The sequence below is a fragment of the Cetorhinus maximus genome, chromosome 21 (assembly GCF_964194155.1).
Source record: "Cetorhinus maximus chromosome 21, sCetMax3.hap1.1, whole genome shotgun sequence".
NCBI lineage: Eukaryota > Metazoa > Chordata > Chondrichthyes > Lamniformes > Cetorhinidae > Cetorhinus > Cetorhinus maximus.
The window spans coordinates 58987541-59013550 of record NC_135899.1 but is presented as its reverse complement, the minus strand read 5'-3'; the positions used below and the strand labels follow the sequence as shown (position 1 = coordinate 59013550).

General features: G+C 40.9%; 1 protein-coding gene across 1 annotated transcript in view; it reads right to left on the bottom strand.

Annotated features, from left to right (window-relative positions):
* Positions 1–26010, bottom strand: part of csmd2 (CUB and Sushi multiple domains 2) — a 1856113-nt gene that overhangs the window by 1235529 nt on the left and 594574 nt on the right. Inside the window, exon 5 of the mRNA XM_078566065.1 lies at positions 5607–5801. Within this exon, the coding sequence (XP_078422191.1) occupies positions 5607–5801 (195 nt within the window). The remainder of the gene's footprint in view (positions 1–5606; positions 5802–26010) is intronic.

Genomic DNA, 26010 nt, shown 5'->3' with positions numbered 1-26010 from the left:
GACTACAGTGATTCGAGATGGCAACTCAACACCATCTGCTCGAGGACAATGAGGTATGGGCAATGAATGCTCTCGCCAGCAACATTCACATCCTGTGAAAGAATTTTTAAAAACTAGGTCCCTCTGGTGTGCACCTCTCTATCCAAGCACTGAGCTCACCAACGCATGTCGAACTAATGGCAGACTATTTATTGTTCTGCTACTGGAAAATCTGGCCCAGTGTTACAAATTTCAAGTCTGTACTACCTATTCTTTAAAGCTTAGTGTCATCAGCTCATAACAGACACAGTGTCTGCTTACAGGAGCGTACATTTACTAATCAATATTGAATCATACCAGAAGGTGTGCCATCTGTATTTCTTCCATCTTTTGGAAGGAGGCCTTTTAATTTCCCCATTAAGATGAAGCCAGTTGCAATCCAACAATCTGGCTTGTTTTTCATGACACACTTGACTGTAGTTTTTTTTTGTGGCAGTCACCATCAGATTGTCACTCCACTTTTATTTACTTACCTTGCACCAGGGTTCTGCATTTCTCACCGGACACCCGGACTGGGCCTCCTCGGAAGTGTAGAGTGTACCTGTCCTGTACCATGTAGCCAAGCCACACATGCTTTTTTACTGCACTAGCTGCCGTGGGCCGTTAAGTAGAGTTTAAAGGTCCCAAAGCCACTTTCAGAAGCAATGGAGAGAAGGTAAGTGTGTAAGATAAGTGGATGAGAGGATAACGTAGCAGATGGGTGGGAGAAGGGATAGGGTGGCAGGTGAGTGGGTGAGGGGGCAGGGTGGCAGGAGGTTGTGTGTGGGGGTTGGGTGGGTGGCAGCTAGGTGTGGGAGGAGGGAGCAGGCGGGTGAGGGGGTAGGGTGGGTGAGCGGTAGGGTAGCAATGGGGTGGGTGAGAGGTAGGGTAGCAGGTGGGTGAGTGAAGGTGTAGGGTGGCAGTTAAGTGGGCGAGGGGGTAGAATGATAGTCAGGGCTCTTGTCGGGGCGGAGGGTAGTTAGGTGAGTAGTCAGGGGTTAGTTGGGGAGGGGTAGTCGGGTGGTCGGGGGTCAGTAGTTGTCGGGTTGGGGGGGTAGTCAAGTCTGGGGCATTGTTGGTGGGTCAGATGGTCCAGTGGGGAGTCAGGGAGTGGTAGTCAGGTCAGGGAGGGTAGTCGGGGGGTCCAGTGGGGATTCCGGGGGGTCAGTAATAAGCTACCCAGGAATTAGAACAGATTTTATTCCTTCTAGCTTTTCCTGGGTAACTATCCTGGTAGGTGAATCGGAACCATCTGAAGTCTCTGACTTTAGCTCAGAGTTTTGGAGGGTTCCAGACGCAGGGGAATTGCCCATGAGAAGTTCAAATTTCCCAGGAAATTCCTGCATAATCAGTGGATGGGGACTTCAGAGGGGTTCCCCAGTATATCCTCTGGGGTATGACCATCCAGAGATCAGAAGTTCTGGACTATAGTTTTTTAAAAACTACAAGTTCACTCAATTTCTTGCATAGCCATTACAGCAAAATTAGATCAAAGTAGTCCTTGGTCAATCTTCACTTTGTAGGTTATTATTCACTGGCCTGACAGATATCAAATTTAGAAATAAATCTCACTGTCTTGGACTTCAACACATTCAAAGAGGCAGCCAAAAACTTGGCTTTCAACCCTTCCCTAGCTTTCTGTCAGGATCTGGCTTGTTGCTTTGCTATTGCAAACTGCCACCTCTCCCCACTCTTCCCCTCAATGGTAGTACTTTGTCTTTCTGGTTCCCATGCACTAAAAAATAAGCCTTCCTCTAGGTGGCTGCACATGTCTGCCACCATCTAAATTGAAACCTCAGCTTGCCGAAGCACTGCTTTTATGCAAGGTCAAGAAATTTGAACATGTATTTTAAAAAGTGCAGTTCGTAAAGCACTAAAAATTGCAACCAGTTCTTTGATCTGAAATACAAATGCAATGTGTAATGGTAGGTGAAATACTCAAGAGCTCAACTTGTTTTGAAGAGGGAAGAGGAGATGGATAGATGACATGCACCAAATCTTAAAAACAGTGAAAAGGTGGCTTAATCATGCAGACAGAAACCACTCATTTCACTTGAAATTAGGCAGCACTGTAGGAAATGAATAACTTTGAGAAAAGACTGAAATGCAACCATCTTGTACAGAGTATGAGATATGTAGAGGACCCAGCAACTCAATGCTTTGGTAAGTTAAGCACTTTAAAAAGAATTGAATGAAACTCTGGTTGGTAATGGCACTTGAAATTGGTCATGTAGAGAGTGAGATTGGGGAGTTAATAGTAGATAATAAGGAAATGGCTGAAGAAATGAATAAATATTTTGCTTCTGTGTTCACTATAGAGGATACATAAAACATTCCAGTAATAGCTGCAAATCAGGAGGTGAACAGGAGAAAGGAACTTGGTGAAATTGAAATCACGAGGGAAATTATACTGAGCAAATCGATGGAGCTGCAGGCTGACAAGTCTTCGGGTCCTGATGGACTATACCCTAGGGTCTTAAAAGAGGTGGCTAATGAGGTAGTTGACAAGCTGGTGTTAATTTTCCAAAATTCGCTAGATTCTGGAAAGGTTCCATCAGATTGGAAAGTAGCAAATATAACCCCTCTATTCAGGAAGGGAGGGAGGCAGAAAACAGAAAACTATAGATCAGTTAGCTTGACGTCTGTCGTGGGGAAGTTATTAGAATCGATCATTAAGGAGGTTATAGCTGGGCACTTAGAGCTCAAGGCAATTGGGAAGAGTCACCATGGTTTTGTGAAAGGAAAATCATGTTTAACCAATTTATTGGAGTATTTTGAACAAGCAAGATGTATAGTGGACAAAGGGGAGCCTATAGACGTAATGTACTTGGATTTCCAGAAGGCATCTGATAAGGTGCCACATCAAAGATTATTACGGAAAATAAAAGCATAGTGTCGTGGGTAACATATTAGCATGGACAGAAGATTGGCTGGCTGGCAGAAAGCAGAGAGTACGCATAAATAGGTCTTTTTCTGATTGGCAGGATGTGACGAGTGGCACCCCATAGGGGTCTGTACTGGGGCCTCAACTTTTTACAATTTATATCAATGACCTAGCTGAGGGGAGTGAAGACACGGTAGCTAAATTTGCAGATGACACAAAGATAGGTAGGAAAGTATGTTGTGCAGAGGACATGATGAGGTCGCAGATAGATATAAATAGGTTAAGTGAGTGGGAAGAGATCTGGCAAATGGAGTTTAATGTGGGAAAATATGAAGTTGTTAATTTTGGCAGGAAGAACAAAAAAACAGAGTATTACTTAAATAGAGAACGGCTGCATAATTCTGAGGTGCAGAAGGATCTAGGTGTCCTAGTACATGAGTCACAAAAAGTTAGTATGCAGGTACAGCAAGTAATTAAGGCAGCTAATGGAATGATATCCTTTATTACGAGAGGGATTGAATATAAAAAGCAAGGATGTTATGCTTCAGTTATACAGGGCATTGGTGAGGCCGCACCTCGAATACTGTGTGCAGTTTTGGTCTCCCTGTTTAAGGAAGGATGTAAATGCATTGGAGGCAATTCAAAGGAGCTTTACAAGATTGATACCTGGAATGAGCGGCTTGTCTTATGAGGAAAAATTGGACAGACTGGGCTTGTTTCCATTGAAGTTTAGAAGAGGGAGGGGTGATTTGATTGAAGTATACAAGGTCCTGAATGGCCTTGACAAGGTGGACGTCGAAAAGATGTTTCCTCTTGTGGGTGAGTGCAGAACTAAGGGGCACTGTTTTAAAATTAGGGGTCGCCCTTTTAGGACAGAGATGAGGATCATTTTTTTCTCTCAGAGGGTTGTGCGACTTTGAAATTCTCTGCCTCAGAAGGTGGTGGAGGCAGGGTCATTAAATATTTTTAAGGCTGAGGTAGATAGATTCTTGTTAGGCAAGGGAATCAAAGGTTATCGAAGTTAGATGGGAACGTGGAAATCGAAACACAAGAAGATCAGCCATGATCTTATTGAATGGTGGGGCAGGCTTGAGGGGCCAAATGGTCCACTCCTGTTCCTATTTCTTATGTTCTAAGTTGTATGGTTATGTTTAGATCAAGTATACCACAGGATATGATAACACCTGTCTTGATACAACCAAGGCAAGATCATTGATCAAATACAATTGGTCAGGTTACGATAATGCAGGTTGTAATGTTGAAATATTGTCTTGGATCCAAGATCAAAGAGCACACTAGCTCTAGCTCCACGCTTCCTACATAAGTACTCCGAGAAGGTACAGTTTTCAAACTTCACCCACACTCCAAGTTCAGCAAGTTCCTGTCCCACCCTCCTATTCATAAATCAAGGAAGAAATACTGTTCGATTAACCTTCAACACACTGCATGATCAAAATATACAGAACCATGTATCTGCAAATATCATGCGATTTAAGACGGAGCATGGTGCGTGAGAACATACCTGAATTCAAATAAAATTGTTATATCATCTTAAAAGATTTATTTATGATTTTTGACTTCTCTGAGGATAGAATCCATGATAATATTAATCTGTACATGGTAAGCAGGAGGGCTGGATCCGATTTGTTGAACAGCCTGTTCTTATTTTGTTAAATTACTTTTTTGTCACAAGAGTTTGCATTAAGTTTGAAATTAACTCACCCAGTTCATAAAAGTGATACAGTAAAGAGCAAGCGCTAATACATTTCAGTTTTACATTCTCATGTCAAAATGTATTGCTTTCACTCAGACCAGTGGATGACACCAGATTTGACTCATGTCTTCAATGTTGGATTGCATATTATCTATTACAGTTTTCTTCTCATTAGTCACTTTATTTACAATATTTCACTTGCAGATTTACATGTTATATTTTACAAATTGCCAACAAATTGTTATTAAAAATGTTTTAGTGATGGAATAAATAAACAGGACAATTCAGGAAATTAAATGAAATTTACAAGTTTAAATTTCTAATCTTGTTCATTTTTGTTTTTTCCCCATAAATCTTTGTCATTCTATTTCTATGCTAAACTTGCAAGTATAGTACATTCTCACACATGCGCTGCTATTGGATTTTGCAGGGCTCAACTCTTCACCTTCACTTGTAGCCTTGCATTTGCCTCAGTTGATTACGTATGTTGAGAAGTTTAACCAAGTTCCACAACTACAGATTCTCCCAAAGCAATGGGGTCACGCCAACTTTGCATACAGAACTGCTTTGATTCTAAAGGGGGAAGAATGAGATGGTGTGATTGGCTTCTGATACCATCATGTTGGTGCCCCAATTTGGTTGACAAGGCTTAAAACAAAATAGAATGATCTAAAATGCTTACACTGCAGATTGCTACACTGTGGCCTTAGCGGCACGTTGTGTGCAATTAGCACGGTTCCAGAAAATAAACCAGTTCAAAAATTCTCAAAAGTACTTTTTCCAACACTCACAGTCCATTGAAATGCTGCATTCGTGCAAGTTCAAATGACAGTAACAAATACAAAAGAGATGGGTTGCTCTAATAAATGTCGCCATGGTATGCATTCATACCACTGGTGATGTCTACAAAGAGCGTATTTTGAGAACTAAGTCAAAGATTTAAGCACATCCCAATTCATCAGTTAAAGATACCATTCAGTTTCATCTTACCTCTGCAAAAGGGAACTGGAAAATCCCACGAGGCACTGCTCTCTGAGCTGGCAAGACAAGTCAGCACTGCATGTCCTTCAAGGAAGTGGCCGGCATTACAGCTAAATCGGATTTTGTCCCCTATGTTGAAAGTGGATCCCTGTTGCAGTCCATTCTGTAATTTGCCAGGATTTCCACAAGTATGACTTGGTAATACTGAAAGAGATAAAAAATATATATATATTGTTGTGTGTGTCATGAAGCTATTAATGTATATAATATTACTGGAAAATATTTTCCTTTTAAAATAGAGGTTTAGTCCATGGGTGTATCTTAATTGTATTAAAGCCAGCTAGTCTGGGTACTTTGATGTGTACTAGTTTTGAGATGTAAGTGAGATACTTGCATGTTTTTAATACAGCATTCAAGAAGTGGGGTAAAATCTGGCACCTAGCTAGCAAAGACCAATCAACATTACTAATAAAATTGGTACCATGAAAGGGGTTTTATTGTTAGAAGAGGTGGAGTTCAAAGAGGCTGGTGATACAATGAGAATTTACATTCAATGAGATGTGGTAGGTATAACTTCATTAGTTTTGTGTGTGCAGAGCAGAGGGAATGTAAGATCAAAGCAGCTGTAAGCCTCCAACTGTCTCCACAGGAACCAAAGTGAAAAGAACCTCATTTTGAATTTGTAAGGTGAAAATGCTTTGCCTGGTGTCTGGCTAAGCCTATGGGTTACTGTTGCCTTAATGGAGATTAGTTTAGGAATTTGTTAAAAAGTTATGATAGTGGTGATATGTAGCCATGTATATGTGTTTAATGTGTTGTAACTTAATAAAATGTTTCATTTAGTTTAATATAAAAACCTCTCGAGAACTGATGGTCTGATTCCTGAATTTAGAGTTGCATCTCAAACATTCCACTTAAAATATTGGGAATGACAGTTGTTTAAATTTTCCCTCTGGGATTTTTAAATAACTCAGCTTTACCAAACTGCTGGGTCATAACAATATGACTAAATGAGTTAATCGTTATCAATCATGACTACTCGTCTTCCAATTCATAGAACCAGGTTTTGTTGAAACTCATGACATTTCGTGACTACACTATGAGAATGAACACTGCTGTACATTGTAAAATCATGTTTTAATATATTGTACATTAATGGAACACATACACTTCATCAAGGCTCCCAAACGTCAGATGATTTGCATAACACTAATGAAAACATTGCAAACTTCATTATTATAAATCTGAAACTATATCCACACAATAATTCAAAATGCTCCCTCTCATTAAGTATATTTTCTGTATTGATTTAAAAAAGTACATAGCATTCAGGGCCTGGAGTTTCCACTAGTTTCTGCTGGTTTTTATTCAGTGGAATTTGCCTGAAATCAGCTATATTAGTGCAAAAGAATGGGGAATTTTAAGTGTACATTGTATTCACAACTGACGTTTCAGTGATTTTTCTGCACTAGTTTAAAAATAATTGTGCTGGAAGCTGGTTTCCATCTGACCCTTCCATAAAAGCAGACACACTTTGAGACTGTACTAATCACCGGGTTTCCACTAATAGTGCCCTCATATCTTTACATGCCTTCAAGGGGGCTCTTAGAAACTTTGGGGTATTTTTTTTTATAAAAAGGTAAAATGGTACTAATAGACAGTTTAAAAGCTTTTGATGTGTTTAAAATCTACTAACAAATTAACTACTGAATGCCAATATATCTGGCAAATAGTATAGTTTTTTAAAGAAATATTATTTAAAATGAAATAAAAAACAGAAACTGGGGGGAACTGGAAATTCACAAAGAGGAATCATATTTGACGTGAAACGTAAATTCTGTACCTCTTTTTCCAGCACTTTGTTTTTATTTCAGATTTCCAGCATCCACAGTATTTTGCTTTTATTTCAGTTATTTAAGTTATTCACAGGTAGCATGTTATAGTACAGAAAGCCGTGAAGTAGAGAATAAAATTGGAGCCAATCTTTACACGCTTTTATAAGTATTTAGTTCATTATTTACGAGATACACACTACACAAACACACCTCTTAACCTGACAGCCTGAGTTTCAATAGGTTCCTACTGATGAGAACACAAGTGAATTCCCAGTTAATGCCCATCATTTGCACGTAAATAAATACAATCAATGTATAATTAACAGATTTCTTTCTTTCTCTTTAAATAAAAAATAAACTTTATATGTACAACCAATATTTCAAAGCAAATTAAATCATAGACCTCCATGTTCTGCACAAAGCATAACAATGCTAACCCCTCCTCTAAGATCCCTAACAGTTTATTTGCTCCTGCATTTCTTCGGCAGATGATGACTGGCATCCACCCATTTAATTTTATAAATTTTCTTTCTTTCCTGTATTTGTGTCAAGCTCGCAAGGTCAATATGTAACCTTTTCTTACTTACCCTTTTCATAGAATGTAAATGATCCCACAAGGAATGATTATCTACATAACATTCAATGGGTGTACTATGCCTGCTGCCTCCACAAGAGCAAGTATTTTAGCAGATAAAGTACTCTTAAAGCTCTTTTAATTCCTTAGCTTTCCAAGCTATCAGACAATATTTTCCATTTTCACCTATTAGAAATATCATGAAGCCAGTTGCACTAAAATACCCAACACAAAGTTTAGCATGTAAAACTTCACTAAAGATGACTAGCTTCATGTTTTTTGTGTCACCTAAAGATGTAACTTTCTTAATGTTTCATTTTCCCTTAAAGCATAGTCGAGGCTATTACATTGTAGTAGTTAACTCCAACATGAGAAATCTAGAGTCTGATCTAGTCTGAGCGTGCAACGAGTTCAAATGACCAACAAATCTTTCTGATTGCTCTGTCTCTTTTTTTAGATATAATATTGTCTTTCTGTGATGACATAGTATGGTTAACTGGGGTGCAAGTAACATTCCATTTTGTTGATTTAACATTATTTCAAACCTATTTTGTGTAATATCTAAACCAATATACTTAAAAGTTCCAAAAACCTGACTCCCAATTTTAAATTCTACTCAAATCTTAATAGTACACTTCTCAAATTCCACATCACCACCGTGTAAGAAATCACCATCATGCATCATGAAGATGACTGAAAGTTTTCCTTTATGGTACTAGTAAAACATTGCCTGATCTGCTTTTAATTGGACACAACACAATTTCAGTGAAACAGATCTCATGGAAAAATACCACACCCTGAAAGCATCATTCAGGTCAAGACATGTTTGTTTGGTTTCCATAGTATTTCTTCTGCATCTCCTGCCTCTTTGGACAGTTTCAGAAACACTTCCCTCTGAAAAGCATCAGAACAAAAGAACAACAAAGAACAAAGAACAAATAAAAGTACAGCACAGGAACAGGCCCTTCAGCCCTCCAAGCCTGCGCCGATCATATTGCCCGTCAACTAAAACATTTTGCACTTCCGGGGTCTGTATCCCTCTATTCCCATCCTATTCATGTATTTGTCAAGCTGCCTCTTAAACACCACTATCGTACCTGCTTCCACCACCTCCTCTGGCAGCGAATTCCAGACACTCACTACCCTCTATGTAAAAAACTTGCCACACACATCTCCTCTATAGTTTTCTCCTCTCACCTTAAATCTATGTCCCCTAGTAATTGACTCTTCCACCCTGGGAAAAAGCTTCTGACTATCTACGCTGTCCATGCCACTCATAATTTTGTAAACTTCTATCAAGTCGCCCCTCAATCTCCGTCGCTCTAGTGAGAACAATCCGAGTTTCTCCAACCTCTCCTCATAGCTAATAACCCCCAGACCAGGCAGCATCCTGGTAAACCTCCTCTGCACCCTCTCCAACGCCTCCATATCCTTCTGGTAATGTAGTGACCAGAATTGCACGCAATATTCCAAGTGTGGCCTAACCAAGGTTCTATACAGCTACAGCATGACTTCCCAGCTTTTATACTCAATACCCCTGCCAATGAAGGCAAGCATGCCATATGCCTTCCTGACTACCTTATCCACCTGCGTTGCCACTTTCAGTGACCTGTGGACCTGCACACCCAGATCGTTCTGCCCATCAATGCACTTAAGGGTTCTGCCATTTACTGTATAATTCCTGCCTGTATTAGACCTTCCAAAATGCATTACCTCGCATTTGTCCGGATTAAATTCCATCTGCTATTTCTCCGCCCAAGTCTCCAACTGATCTATATCCCGTTGTATCCTTTGACAATCCTCTTCACTATCTGCAACTCCTCCAACCTTAGTGTCGTCTGCAAACTTACTAATTAGCCCAGTTACATTTTCCTCCAAATCATTTATGTATACTACAAACGGCAAAGGTCCCAGCACTGATCCCTGCGGAACTCTACTGGTCACAGCTCTCCATTCAGAAAAGCACCCTTCCACTGTTACCCTCTGTCTTCTATGACCAAGCCAATTCTGTATCCATCTTGCCAGCTCTGTACCAGTCTGCCATGAGGGACCTTGTCAAAGGCCTTACTGAAATCCATGTATATAACATTACACTGCCCTTCCATCGTCGATCATCTTTGTCACTTCCTCAAAAAACTCGATCAAGTTAGTGAGACATGACCTCCCCTTCACAAAACCATGCTGCCTCTCACTAATACACCCATTTGCTTCCAAATGGTAATAAATCCTGTCATGAAGAATCTTCTCCAATAATTTCCCTACCACTGACGTAAGGCTCACCGGCCTGTAATTTCCTGGATTATCCCTGCTACCCTTCTTAAACAATGGAACAACATTGGCCATTCTCCAGTTCTCTGGGACCTCACCCGTAGCCAGTGAGGATACAAAGATTTCTGTCAAGGCCCCAGCAATCTCCTCCCTTGCCTCCCTTAGTACTTTGGGGTAGATCCCATCTGGCCCTGGGGACTTATCCACCTTAATATTCTTCAAGACGCCTAACACCTCCTCTTTTTTGATCTCAACATGATCCAGGCTATCTACACACTCTTCCCTAGACAAATCGACCGCTAAGTCCTTCTCTTTGGGGAATACTGATGAGAAGTATTCATTTAGTATCTCTCCCATTTCTTCTGGCTCCACACACAGATTCCCACCTCTGTCCCAGAGTGGGCCTACCCTTTCCCTGGCTACCCTCTTGCTTTTTACATATGTATAAAGGCCTTGGGATTTTCCTTAATCCTGGTTGCCAGTGACTTTTCATGACCCCTTTTAGCTCTCCTGGCTCCTTGCTAAAGTTTCTTCCTAGTTTCTTTATAGTCTCCACGGGCTTCATCTGTTCCCAGCCTTCTAGCCCTTACGAATGCTTCCCTCTTATTTTTGACTAATCTCACAATATCCTTTGTTATCCAAAGTTCCTGAAACTTGCCATACTTATCCTTCATCCTAGCAGGTCCTGAATTCTTATCAACTGATGTTTGAAAGCCCCCCACATGTCAGTTGTTGATTTGCCCTCAAACATCCACCTCCAGCTCCTCAGTTCCTGCCTAATATTGTTATAATTAACCTTCTCCCAATTAAGCACCTTAACCCGAGGACTCCTGTTGGTGTTTTAGGCTTCCCAATCCCCTGCTTTCCCACTGCTCTTCGCTGCATTTTATGCTTTCTCTTTAGTTTTTATGCTGTCCCTGACTTCCCTGGTCAGCCATGGTTGCCTCGTCCTCCCTTTAGTATGCTTCTTCTTCCTAGGGATGAATTTTTGCTGTGTCTCCCAAATTACTCCCAGAAACTCCTGCCATTGCTGTTCCACTGTCTTTCCTGCTAGGCTCATCTCCCAGTCAATTCTGGCCAACTCCTCCCTCATGCCTCTGTGGTTGCCTTTATTCAAACTGTAATACCGTTACATCTGATTCCAGCTTTTTCCTCTCAATTTGCAGGGTAAATTCTATCATATTATGGTCACTTCTTTCCAACGGTTCCTTCACCTTAAGCTCCCTTATCAAATCTGCCTCATTACACATCACTAAATCTAGAATTGCCTGTTCCCTAGTGGGCTCCACCACAAGCTGCTCCAAAAAGCCATCTCATAGACATTCCACAAATTCCTTTTCTTGGGATCCACTACCAACCTGATTTTCCCAGTCTACCTGCATATTGAAATCCCCCATGATCACTGTAACCTTGCCCTTCTTACACACCTTTTCTATCTCCTGGCGTATCTTGTGCCCCACATCCTGACTACTGTTCGGAGGCCTGGACATAACTCCCATTATGGTTTTTTTACCTTTGCAGTTCCTCAACTTTACCCACACAGATTCTACATCATCTGACCCTACATCATTTCTTGCTATTGATTTAATTTCATTTCTTACTAACAAAGCAACCCCACCCCCTCTGCCAACCTGCCTATCTTTTCGATAGGATGTATATCCTTGGATATTTAGCTCCCAGTCCTGATCCCCTTGCAGCCATGTCTCCGTGATGCCCACCACATCATATCTGCCAATTTCAATCTGCGCCACAAGCTCATTTACCTTATTTCGTATACTGCGTGCATTCAGATACAACACCTTCAGTCCTGTATTTCCCGTCCCCTTTCTCATTGTCGTCCCTTTACCTGATGTGCTTGAAGTTAGATTCCTAGCCCTTTCCAAACACTCTGTCCTATTTTGTGTTCTGGAGACTTTAATAGCCTCTCCTGGGCTCTCTTTTCAGTTTTTTCATAATTTTCCATGAAGTTGAATCCATCCCCCCACATGCTAACCTGCTGCTTTGTTTCGCATTAGTCATATTTCTTGGAGTTTTACCCTTCCCTCCCCCCCAACTTTCTAGTTTAAAGTCCTGTTGACCACCCTATTTACCCTTTTCGCTAGAACATTGGTCCCAGATCGGTTCAGGTGGAGACCGTCCTAACGGTACAGATCCCTCCTGTTCCAATACTGATGCCAGTACCCCACGAAATGGAACCCCTCTTTCCCGCACCACTCCTTTAGCCACGTGTTTACTTCCCTTATTCTCGCGTCCCTATGCCAATTTGCACGTGGCTTGGCTAGTAATCCGGAGATTATAACCCTTGAGGACCTGTTCTTTAATTTAGTTCCTAGTTCCTGATAATCCCCAAACAGGTCCTCTTTCCTAGTCTTACCTATGTTATTTGTCCCGACGTGGACCACAACAACTGGATCCTCCCCCTCCCTCTCCAATATCCTTTCAAGCCGGTCAGAGATGTCCCTCACCCTGGCACCGGGCAGGCAACATACCATGCGGGAAATGCTCCCCTACTGAAACTTCGACCACCTGGCCGGGTTCAGTCCCTAATACCAGGTCCAGTATTGCCCCTTCCCTAGTTGGACTATCTACATATTGTCTCAGGAAGCCCTCCTGGATGCACCTTACAAATTCTGCACTATCCAAACCCCTAGCACTAAGTGATTCCCAGTCAATATAGGGAAAGTTAAAATCACCCACCACAACAACCCTATTGCTTTTACATCTTTCCAAAATCTGCCTACATAACTGTTCCTCAATCTCCCGCCAGCAATTGGGAGGCCTATAGTAAACCCCCAACATTGTGACTGCACCCTTCCTATTCCAGAGCTCTACCCATATTGCCTCGCTGCATGAGCCCACCGAGGTGTCTTCCTGTCATACAGCTGTGATATTCCACTTAACCAGCAGTGCAACTCCCCACCTCTTCTACATCCCTCTCTATCCTGCCTGAAACATCTAAATCCTGGAACGTTTATCTGCCAATCCTGTCCATCCTTCAACCAAGTCTCTGTAATTGCAATAACATCATAGTCCCAAGTACTAATCCAAGCTCCAAGCTCATCTGCCTTGCCTGTTATACTTCTCACATTGAAACAAATGCATTTCAGACCCCCAGTCCCACTGTGTTCAGTGATTTCTCCCTGCCTATCCTTCCTCTTAGTTCTACTGGCCATATTCACTGGTTCGCAGTCATTTATTTCACCTGCTGACCTATTGCTCTGTTTCCCACCCCCCTGCCATACTAGTTTAATCCCTCCCGAGTGACACTAGCAAACCTCGCAGCCAGGATATCGGTGCCCCTCCGGTTTAGATGCAACCCATCCTTCTTGTACAGGTCCCACCTGCCCCGGAAGAGATCCCACTGATCCAGATATCGGAAACCCTCCCTCCTACCATCTGTTCAGCCACGTGCTCAGCTCTGCACTATCTTCCTATTTCTAGCCTCACTGGCACGTGGCACAGGGAGTAATCCTGAGATTACAACCCTAGAGGTCCTGTTTTTTAACTTTCTGCCTAACTCCCTGAACACCCGCTGCAGGACCTCGTCACTCTTCCTGCCTATGTCGTTAGTACCAATGTGTACCACGACCTCTGGCTGTTCTCCCTCCCCCTTCAGAATGTCCCATACCCAATCAGAGACATCCTGGACCCTGGCACCAGGGAGGCAACATACCATCCTGGTGTCTCTTTCACGACCACAGAAGCGCCTATCTGAGCCCCTGACTATAGAGTCCCCTATGATAATTGCTCTTCTGTGCTTTGACCCCCCCCTGCTGAACAACAGAGACAGCCGTGGTGCCACTGCTCTGGCTACTGCTGTTGTTTTCCCTGATAGGCCAGTCCCCCAACAGTATCCAAAATAGTATACCTGTCAGAGAGGGGGACAACCACAGGGGATTTCTGCACTGACTGCCTGCCCCTTCTAGCAGTCACCCATCTATCTGTCTGTACCTTGGGTGTGACCACGTCTCCAAAACTCCTGTCAATGATGCTTTCCGACACCTGAATACTCCTAAGTGCATCCAACTGCTGTTCCAACCGATCCATGCGGTCTGTGAGGAACTGCAATTGGGTACACTTCCTGCAGATGTAGTCGTCCGGGACACTTGAAGCATCACAGATTTCCCACGTCCCACAGGTGAAGCACTTCACCCCAGCAACTGCCATTTCTAGAGCTATTTAATAAATTAATTTAAATCTAAAAACTGCCTATTGACTCCTTATTAACTATACGTTCCCTAGGGCTAGATTTCTACTATAAATGCTAAATTCTAAGAACAGTAATCCCCTGATTCTGGTCTAGATACCCTCTACTTATTAATTAAGTGATTCATTTATTTGGTTTAATTAGTTTAGCAATGTTTTAGTTTCAAATTCAGTGTAGATTCTCTACCAGCCAATCAGGTCACAGATTTACCGTGACGCCACTTTTAATTTTTTAATTTTATTTTTTTAAGACCCGAGGTCCGCGAATCCCTGAGGTCAGGTTTTTACACTCACCTCTCTGGAACTCCGCCCTCCAATTCTGCTCCCTGGAACTCTCCTTGCGGTTTTTTATCCTGTGTCTCCGCTGCTCTTCTCGCGTTCTTTTATCCTGTATCTCCGCCGCTCTCCTCGCGCTCTTTTACCCTGTGTCTCCGCTCTCCTCGCGCTCTTTTATATCCTGTGTCTCCGCCGCTCTCCTCGCGCTCTTTTATCCCGTGTCTCCGCCGCTCTCCTCGTGCTCTTTTATCCTGTGTGTCCGCTCTCCTCGTGCTCTTTTATCCCGTGTCTCCGCTCTCCTCGCGCTCTTTTATCCTGTGTCTCCGCTCTCCTCGTGCTCTTTTATCCCATGTCTCCGCTCTCCTCGCGCTCTTTTATCCTGTGTCTCCGCTCTCCTCGCGCTTTTTTATCCTTTCACTCTACAGAAATGTGGCGTTTATGTAAGCTGAGCTACACTCCCATTAACATGTGCAAATTGGAATACTCTCCACTTGCCTGAATGAGTATAGCTCCAACAACACTCAAGAAGCTCAACACCATCCAGGACAAAGGAGCCCGTTGATTGGCACCTCATCCACAAACATTCGCTCCCTCCACCACCGACTCTTTGTGGCAGCAGTGTGTACCATCTACAAGATGCACTGCTGGAACTCACCAACCTTCCTTAGGCAGCTCCTTCTAAACCCACGATCACTACCATCCAGAAGGACAAGGGCAACAAACACATGGGAACACCACCACCTGGAAGTTCCTCTCCAAGTCACTCACCATCCTGAGTTGGAACTGTAGCTCCATTCCTTCACTGTCACTGGGTCAAAATCCTGGAAGTCCCTTCTGAACAGCACTGTGGGTGTACCTACACCACATGCACTGTAGCGGTTCAAGGTGGCAGCTCATCACCACCTTCTCAAGGGCATTCAGGGATGGGCAATAAATGCTGGCCTAGTCAACGATGCCCACATCCTATGAACAAATAAAAAAAAGCTACACTTCCATTAATGTATGGCCAAAAGATTACTTCTTCAGCTGTAGGGGAATCAACTCTAACATTTGTACCACCGATTGCTCTTCAAAACCCCTAACACCTAGCCTCACTTTAGACTTATAAGTCCCATCTGCAAGAGTCTTATATAGTACAAATCTATGTGACAAGGCTGGTAAACCTTAACTGGTACATCAGAATAAGCTCCAAATTCTCTCCAATTGTCAAACTCTCTCTGTTCTGCTTCTTTTATAGTTTATCCTCAAATTTCTTGGAAATTGTCAAAACTTCACCACATGAGAACTTCTGTTTATATTTCTGTTCCAAGACTGTTCTGTAGCCTTTATTCCATTGTCTAATATATTCAAGGATGGCCTCGACTTCCACATTTCTGTCTGCTGGGACGACTATTGTGAGATTTCCCTCTTGCGCTAAATGGAGGCTGCATCTCCGGCACATGATCGTTTCCTGATGCAAAAGTCACTTCTGGGCTCACAGTCAGTACTTGCACTGTCCTTTCTTACCCTCCACTCTTTCACTCTGTTCTGCTCGTACATAGACCAAACTTCCTGGTTATCATCCTGAACAATCAATCAATATTTAAAGCTTGCCAATAACTTTCCCTGCATACCCCACAACTGTTGGCATCCCTCCATTCATTAGAGTGCTCTGGAATACATGTCACCTGAGTACCCACTCTAGGCATCATCCTGGGGTGTGATAGCTCTGTCATCTGTCTCACAATCACTCATATTACCAATATTCAGCTCCTGATCTACCACACTCTGTTCCTCACGACATTCATCACAAAACACATGAGCATTCGAGGTACAAGGTGCCTGATTTACTTCGATCAGTAGGTCAGAGTCTGAAATTTTGTAATTAATTCTGACCAATCATGAGGAATGAACCTCAGCAATTCAATTGCCATGTTTAACAGGTACTGTCTTACCATCATGACCTATTGCCTTCCTGGGGCCTTTCCAATCCCTATGATTGTCTCTTTTATAACATAACAAATCTTCTGAATTGAATCCAGTATCTCCTCTGGTCTTATGCAATGCCTCAGTGCTCTCCGAGTTTTCACCAAGACCTCAGCCTCAATGAAAATCTGTTGCCTTGCATGTAAAGAAGTCAAATATGCAGAGAAAATTGAACTAATTGCAGCGTCCTCTTGTGTAGAAAGACCATTGCACAGAACCAAAAAGGTAATTTTGGATTTTGCCCATTGACCAAAATATAGGGACTATACTTTCTAACCATCTGGAGTGAATCCTTTACATGAACTGCCTATGCCAGGGAAGTTGTCAACTTTCATCTAGTTGATCAGTTAAAATTTTATGCAGCATTTCATTGATCACGTCATGATTTCTTTCTCAAAGACTAGTACTGCACAGTTAAAGGTTCCAAGGCTAACACATTCATCACAGGACTCAAGCTCCTTGTGACCAGAAGAATTTGTTCAGGTTCATCATTATCTTTATCCTGTTCCTCAGAATTTTCTTTGTCATTTTGAGGACCCTGTTTCTTTGCTTTGTGGAGTTCATCGCATAATGATACTTTGAATCACACCTGCAGCACCTTTTAACTCTCTCATTTGCTCCATAAAGGCTGAAAGAAATTACTGTTTCCCCAGGAATTTCTTTCTAAGGCACCAGACATCTGATCATATTCAGAAGGTTCTCCTCCTCCAAAATACATCAGTGAAAACTAGTTGTCTGTCCATGCAAGGCACTTTAACACAATTCCCAAGTTTAAATGCTTGTTTCTATCCACGTATCTCCAAATTGAATTTCATCTATCTTCTATACAATCTGTTGAAGTCCGTGGTGTAATTTTCCATGGAATGACCATTTGTTTTCTGAAATCTATCAAATTCTGACCATACGTCATAGACATTTAACAAATCGTCATCCTTGCAGATTTCATCTAGGAACTCTAATTAAAGATTGAAATTCTCATCACTGTCCATTTGGACATCCATCCCACAAAATATGTTATTTCTGTGACAATGCCAAGGCCATACCTTGCTTTCTCTTTGGTAGGGATGTAACTCTACCAAACCCTACAGATTATCACTGTTGGGGTAATCCACTTCATTGTTCCACTGGTCATGTGGTTCAGGCTCCAAGAACATTGGAGGGTAAATCATACCCAGCCATTTCACACGTCCTTTCTGCCACTTTCCACATGGTGACTAGGATTTAAGTTTTCTGGGTTTTTTTTTCTTATTTTCATATCTTAGCTTTTAATTAACCACCCTCTGCTACCATGTTATCTTCCAGAAAGCCAGGTGGTGAAGGATAGAACTGGAACCAATCTTTACACATTTTTATTAGCAGTCATTTACAGAGTTATACATTTCAAGCATGCATCTCCTAATCCAACAACCAGAGCTTCAGTATATCATTTTTTATAGGTGCACAGTGAATCCTCGGGTAATGCTCACCACTTGAATAAAATACAATTAATGTACAATTAGCATGTTAAACTAGATGCTATGATTAAAAATGGTCACATTTTGTGATAAACCCATTTGTATTAAGCAAACTGCATCAAGTTATCACAAGTAGATTTTTTTCAAGTAAATAACCTTTAAAATAAATTACATCCTAAAACATTCCCCCATTGTACTTGTTCATGGCAGGTCTGATGTTCAGTGATATACAAATGAGCTTGAGTGGAAATTCAGGGGAAAAAAAAACTTCTCTAAACTAGTGCAAATTTGGGTGCAGCATGTATCTAGATCACCATTTGTGCCCAAAGCAGAAACTCTGACCCTTTGTTTTTGAATTCAGGTTGGTTGAACAATAATAGAGATTTCAGCACCAATCATTGGAGCACTTAAGATGGAAATTCTAATGTATCAAAACTTTGTGATGTTAACTGTTGTCTTAGATGCAAGTCACAAAATTTCTTAAATGCTGGATATTGGCTAGAATGTTGGAGGCTTATTAAATACACAAATTCATGTTATTAACCATAAAGTGAAACCTAACCCTTGTGTACCCGAAGTGAGTATTTTCACACACAACCGTGAATTGAAGCAATTCCACCACAAACAATGCAAAAGCCAGAACTACAGCTCTCATTTAGATCCCAGAATTGTACTTAATAGAATCAAGGGCTTCAGGCAAAATTATCCACATGCATGATAAACACTAGATAGTCACTGATCTGCAATAAGCAAGGTTTGAGGCATATCTTACTTTCTACATGTTCATATTAATGTAAAAATGAATTACCTTGTGATGATGTTTATTAGTTTTACAGCAGCACAAGTTCCAAAATAGCAGCCAAAGTCAATGACAGATGATTTTCCAACTGTTTAATGCATATTTCTGTTCTTTGAATAATGCGGAGTAACTTTACATGCTGATTATAAATTTGAAGTTTTAGCAGGGTAGGTGCAAAGCAACAAAGCACCAGGTTCAATTTATCCATGGGATTTATATTATCTGCAGACCCAGACATAGCAGACTTCTATTCTCCCCATATACAACTCACTTTGTGAATTGCGGGGCAATGGTACTTCATATTAATCATATTCCTTATTCAATAAAGATCCATTATATGCATTGTACAAGAGGTTTTAACAAAACATTGCAAAGCCTTGCGATCAAGACTTTAGGATACACAGGATATCAGTAGATTATCGAGTGGAATATGTATTTACTACAAGCCCTATGCCTACTTCTACATTTTATAAGGTGCCAGGAATATTTATGGTTGTTAATGGCAACTTTCAAGGCAATTACCTTTGGCTTAATGTTAGTTTATTTCATGTTATTATTACCATCACTTATTCCTGCAGAGTTCAAATTTTCCAATGTCAAACCCCATTTATTCTGCATATATACCCAGGGGCAAGGGGGTGGTTAATGTAATTGTTCACACTACGCTTTGAATTTCCTCTTTCAATGTGACGCCACAGAAGAATCTTATCACTTTAGCACCTCAGTTTAGTACTCCAAATGACAACATTACTTTTGTGAAGATCAGCTGCAAGATACACCAGAAGATAGCTTTTAAACCCAACACTTTAAAGAGACCCATGAGACTATTCTGAAATTGATTAGCATCCAATATGAAAGCTAAGTTGGATCACAGAGAATAAAAATCCATGATCATGACTGCTGTTATTAAAAGGGGAAAGTATGACTGAAGGAAGCCATTTCTGTTGAAGTTTTTCCCCTTACCTGTCCTTTAAAAAAGATCATTCATCTGCTTAACAAATATTGTTTTTAAACCTCATGATAACCACCTATTTAGTCACCTTGCTCCTCAGGTTATGAGGCAGGCAATTTAATTTCTTGAAAAAAGGTTCTGATACTTCATCTCGGCCTGAAGTCTTAAAGCTCTCCTATTTTCAGGTCTGATGTTGCCAAACTCTGACAAAGTGCCCCAGTGGTTCAGTAACCCAAGTTGAGTTGTGTCATGATCTGACAGGTGTGGATTAGTTTGAGGGCGAATTTCAGAATTCATGTTGCCCACCTTTTATGTTACTGGACAAACTTCGTGGGGCCTAGTTATTGAGTGAACTCATATTTTCACAGAAGAAGCCCAAAGCTGGCAATAATTGCAAACAATAGCAATCACCCAAATTTCCCCCAAGGCATTTAACAACACTCCTCCTGAAGATCAGAGAAGTTAAAATTAAGTAGGAAAATCCATACAAAAAATGACACTATTTTTTGTTACTATTAGGTAACATTTTCTACATGGTTTCAGAAGCCACAATGACATGTGAAATGTTCAAATGAAATTTAACCAAATGAAAAAAACCTTCGAAACAAATTATTTTGACAAATATATTTCCATTATTTTGGTAAAAAGAGAAAAAAGGAACTCAAATTCATATATAGCACATTTCATGACTTCAGCAAGTCACAAAGCACATTAAAACCAGTTAAGAGCTTTTTGAAACGTAGACACTGCCATAATATAGGAAACCCAGCAGCCAATTTGCAGAAAGCAAATTCCACAATAACAATGACCAGACCATTTGTTTTTAGTGACATTATTCTAGTATTATTGAACATCAAATGATGGATCAGATGTATTAATCAAGTTTAATTTGGGTAAATGAAAATACTGAAAAGGGAGGTTTTATCTTAGCTTTTCAGGAGATTTTTGAAGAAAATGGAACATTGAGTTGTGTCAATGCACAGTTCAGAGAGAAGTTTAACAGTGACATTTTAAATAAATTGAATGAAAAGTACGATAAAAGTGTCAGCTTTAAGTCAAAAGAATATTGCCAATGGACCAGAAAATAAAACAATTACAGCAACTTTGCTGAAGGTTTATCCCAGGGGTTGGAACCAGTGCATTGAAGAGAAATGGTTTCAATATATCTGTTAACCTACAACATGATGAAAGAGTTGTATTTTTTTCTATTAACTTCATCCAATATAAAGGGATATGTCCTGGGTCCATGCCCAGGCTGTATTGCTTGTGTGTAGTGAATGTGAGAAGATCAGATGCGGCAGAACCATTGCTTGTAAAGGATCCCAGCCAATTCTTCTACATCAATTCACATGGAGCGAAAATATTAGTCGGGTTCTAAATGGTTAACTGCTGCAACAAGGGACAAGAAGCCATGAAATTCTCTCCCAAAGGGTATATTGCTACCTACTTGACATTATAAACAGAAAAGCATGAATTTTATTAAGCATATTCTGTAGGACTTAAAACTGATTATTACTGATAAACTGTTATGTTAAACTCAGCAAGGATTGTGACACTAATTTTCTTTTTTTTTTGCAATGTGAAATTGAACACCATTAATATACTATCATGATTCCAAACCACATTTTGTTCGTGATGGTGATCCTCTTATCCTTGACAACTCCAAAGTAGTATAGTACAAACATTTGCTGTATGATCAACTATAACTTTGTTCAATCCTCTATTTTTGAAGAGAAGAGAATTAAGTTAAACAATCCTGTTAACTGAGTTGTTTATACAAGAATCTTGGACATAGACCTAAGCCTTACTCTATTTTTCCTATAAATAGATATATATATATATCTAATAAATTTAAATTGTTGAGAACAATTTAGCAGACAATATTATTCTTTGTATTCTCTATTCCATTCCCACTCTGATCTTTCTCTTCTCATCCAATGAAGCTCAACAAAAGTTCGAGGAACAGCACTTCATCTTTTCAGTTTGGAACTTTACAGCCTCCAAGCAGAAATAATGAGTTCAACAACTTTGGATCATAGCCACCACTCCCAATTTCTCAAATTGCAGGTGCTAGTATAATGGTTGTGTTATTACCATTTACACCCCATCTCAACCAATCTTGTGTTTCTTTAATATTCTCTGCCATCACCTTTTTTGCCTTGCATCATCATCACCCCTTTTGTCATTGAATCACTCATGTCCTCCAGCCGATCATAGCCCTTCTCCTTTGTTCTTTCCCTCCCCCCACCATCTCACCTTCTTCCAGAATCTATATAAGTGTTATGACGATGATGTGTGCCAGGTGGATCAAGTCCATAAGGGAAACTTGATCATGCTATTACAACGGTTTTGCAATTTGTATTTGTTTTGAGGTGCGTGCACTGAATTCAGAAGCAATAAATCCACCAAGGCTTGAGATTTTTTAAATACTAAATTAAAATATTTAACAAAAGAGAAGGTTTCAAGCACATACATAGAACTACAAATTACTTTATAATAACTCCTAGAATCCCTAATTAACCTGACTCCCAGTTACAACCCCTTTAAGGCAACAGTTCAAAAATAGTTTTTTTAGATTTTGAACAGATCCAGCAAATTAACACAATACCCTGGACAGTGGAATTCCAAATGACTTTTCTCCAGCTCCAGTTTCTGTAGACGACAGGCTTATGCACAAATGCTGGAGGCTTTGTTAAGGCTACTTCACACAATTCTGTTAGGTCTCACAATGCCTTCTCCTGACACACAGCCTCATTCTGCTTTATAAACGTTTCTCTCTTCTTAATATGTAAATTCTATTGTTTCATAAGTCTTTGGAACTGTATCTCCCTCATAACAAAAATGTTCATGTTGTCATTATATATTGTCCTTGGGAAAAATAAACACATTCCTCAATTTTGTTTGTCTGGCTATTTGCAAACAGACTGAGATCCCTTTGAAATCCTAATCTCCTTTCATCTATCTAAAAATGCAAATTCCCTTCACACTTTACGTGCTAAGCCAGCATCCGTGTTTATTCATTAGCATGTCAAGCACCTATCTTCTTTTGATGAGTCAAAGCATGCAGTCTACTTACCTCCAAATGTAATTAAATCACACACACACAAACAGGCCCAACTACTTACCCCCATAAACCTACCTTGCAAAATTAAACCAGAAAAATATTATGAAAATTATTATACTTTCATGACAACAAGCTTAGAAACTTTTCAGGGGAGAAATTTGTGTAGCACTGCTATGCAAAATTAGGTCAGTTCCGTGGGGGCAGGCAGCACTGTGGGCCCATGTGACATCTATTGATATTATGTAAGAATTCTGTGCAGGTTGTGCAGGTCGCAGCCCATGGCACCTGTGCCCCTTAGTCTGCATTAAGCCAACATGAACTAATTTCTCTTCATTGGTATCTAAAGTTTTAAAGTTCTGACGAAAGATCATTAACATGAAATGTTCTCTCTCTACATGGATACTGCCTGCCCTGTGTTTTCCAGCATTTTCTGTTTTTAATTCAGATTCCCAGCATCTTGTCTGTGTTTGTTCTTTGTATTGATGGCACCGGGATAGTTACTTTATGCTTTAGTCTAAATGTCCTAATTAGAGCTATAACAACAGTAATTTGTAAGTCTACTTGTGCAAAATGTTTAATACTTGTTATGCATAAAATCTTCTGATAACCAAAATGATCAGTCATTAGACTTTTTGGCTTCTGACAGCAGCTGTTGGGATGTTCGAGAAGAGCTCATTACTTCTAGATGCGTTTGTACAAAATTGTGAGACAAAACATCAACATCAAAAATGTTCAAATAATTAATTCTGTAATTTTGTCAACTCAACGCAAACTGACTAATGAATAAAATAACAGGGGTTGTGGAAATAAGGCCTGTGTAGGAATCACCTAATTCTGAAACACTATTGCTCCACAATCAACAGGACATGAATTTCCTTATGGCTTCTCCCACTCCAACAGGGACACCATTTAGAGGCATAAAAATGATGCCATCAGCTGAAAGAAATTCCAAGGAAATTCCTGGCATAAAATGGTCGATCTGTGAACCATTTAATTTTAAAGAACTTACTTTCTGCCTTATTTTAATTCAGAATAAGGAAGTTATTTGGGTTGATTTGACATTTAAAATTTATCCCTAGAACCACAATTTATCTAAAGACTCATTTCCTCATTTCTGGATTATCACAATGCCACCGTGTTCTCGGACATTATCAACCTTTCAACTTCTGCCTGACCACACTTGTACAAAACTTGGTTACCCCCTGTTTTAAATGCCAGTAGGGGTGATCCATGTCCAGACTTCATTTACAGTGGGTGGCAGCTGGTTGCACCAGCCCACAACCTTCCCCCACAGCCAACATTTTGCTATCAATTTACTGCATACAACATGTTGTGCTGTGATTTACTTCGAATTAACGAAGTGATGAAAGCGATCTTTCACAGTGGCACACACTCTGCAATAACGTGCTCACCGAGGCTTAGTTTGGGTTCTGCCAGGGCTACTCAGCTCCTGGCCTCACTGCAGACTTCGCCCAAATAGGGACAAAAGAGCTGAACTCCAGAGGTTAAGTGAGAGTGACTGCCATTGACATCAAGGCAACATTTAACCAAATGTGGCATCAAGGAGCCCTAGCAAAACTGGAGTCAATGGGAATCAGGAGGATACCTCTCCACTGGTCAGAGTCATACCTAGCACAAAGGAAGATGGTTGTGGTTGTTGGAGGTCAATCATCTTAGTCCCAGGACACCGCTACAGGCCCAACCATCGACACCTGCTTCATCAATGACCTTTCCTCCATCATAAAGTCGGAAGTAGAGATGTTTGTTGTGCAATGTTCAGCATCATTCGAGACTCCTCAGATATGAAGTAGTCTTTGTCCATATGCAGCAAGACCTGGACAATATAAGGCTTGGACTGAGAAGTGGCAAGTGCCATTCGTACCACACCAAGGTCTCTCCAACAAGAAGGAATCCAACCATCTCCACTTGACATTCAGTGGCATTACCATTGCTGAATCCCCCTCTATCAATATCCTTGGGGTTACCACTGACCAGAAATGGAACTTGACCAGCTATATAAATACTCTGGCTACAAGAGCATGTCAGAAATTGGGAATTCAGTGGAGAATAACTCATCTCCTGACCCCCCATCTACGTGAACCATCTACAAGACACAAGTCAGAAGTGTGATGGAATACCTTGCACTTGCCTGGATGAGTGCAGCTCCAACAACACTGAACCAGCTTGACACCATCCAGGACAAAGCAGCCCATTTGCTTGGCACTCCATCCACTATCTTAAACATTCACACCCTCCACCACCAACGCACAATGGCAGCAGTGTGTACCATCTACAAGGTGCACTGCATTAACTCACCAAGGCTCCTTTGACAGCACCTTCCAAATCTATGACCTCTATCAACTAGAAGGACAAAGGCAGCTGACACATGGGAATGCCACCATCTGCAAGTTCCCCTTCAAGACACACGCCATCCTGACTTGGAACTATATTGCCGTTCCTTCACTGTCACTGGGTCAAAATCCTGAAACTCCTTTCCTAACAGCACTGTGGGTATATCTACACCACATGGAATGCAGCAGTTCAAGGCTAACCACCACATTCTCAAGGGGAATTAAGGATGAGCAATAAATGCTGGCCTAGCCAGTGATGTCTACATCATGTGAATAAATAAAAGAAAAGATTGAACCCTATCCCTCACACCCAAATTCCTATCTAGAGTCACTCCAAATTGCAGGCAGAACAACACAATGTTTAGATTGGAAGGATACATGATTAACAGCCCTCATCCCTGTGACCTTGATCAGCAAGGAGGACTAATGGGACCTCCAATTCCCCCCACCCCCATATCTAGCAGCTCCTCGACTTTTGCCTACTGGATATTCCCTACTGGAACATCAACAGCACACAGACGGCAGAGATTTAAGATGTTGATCTAAAACTGCCTTTTCAGGCCAAGTAAGGATGGGCCATAAATAGGGCCTTGCTAGTATTACCCAAATTCTTAGGACAACTTTAAAGATTGGCTCTGAAACCTCTGGGAAGGCATTTCCCCTGGGAGA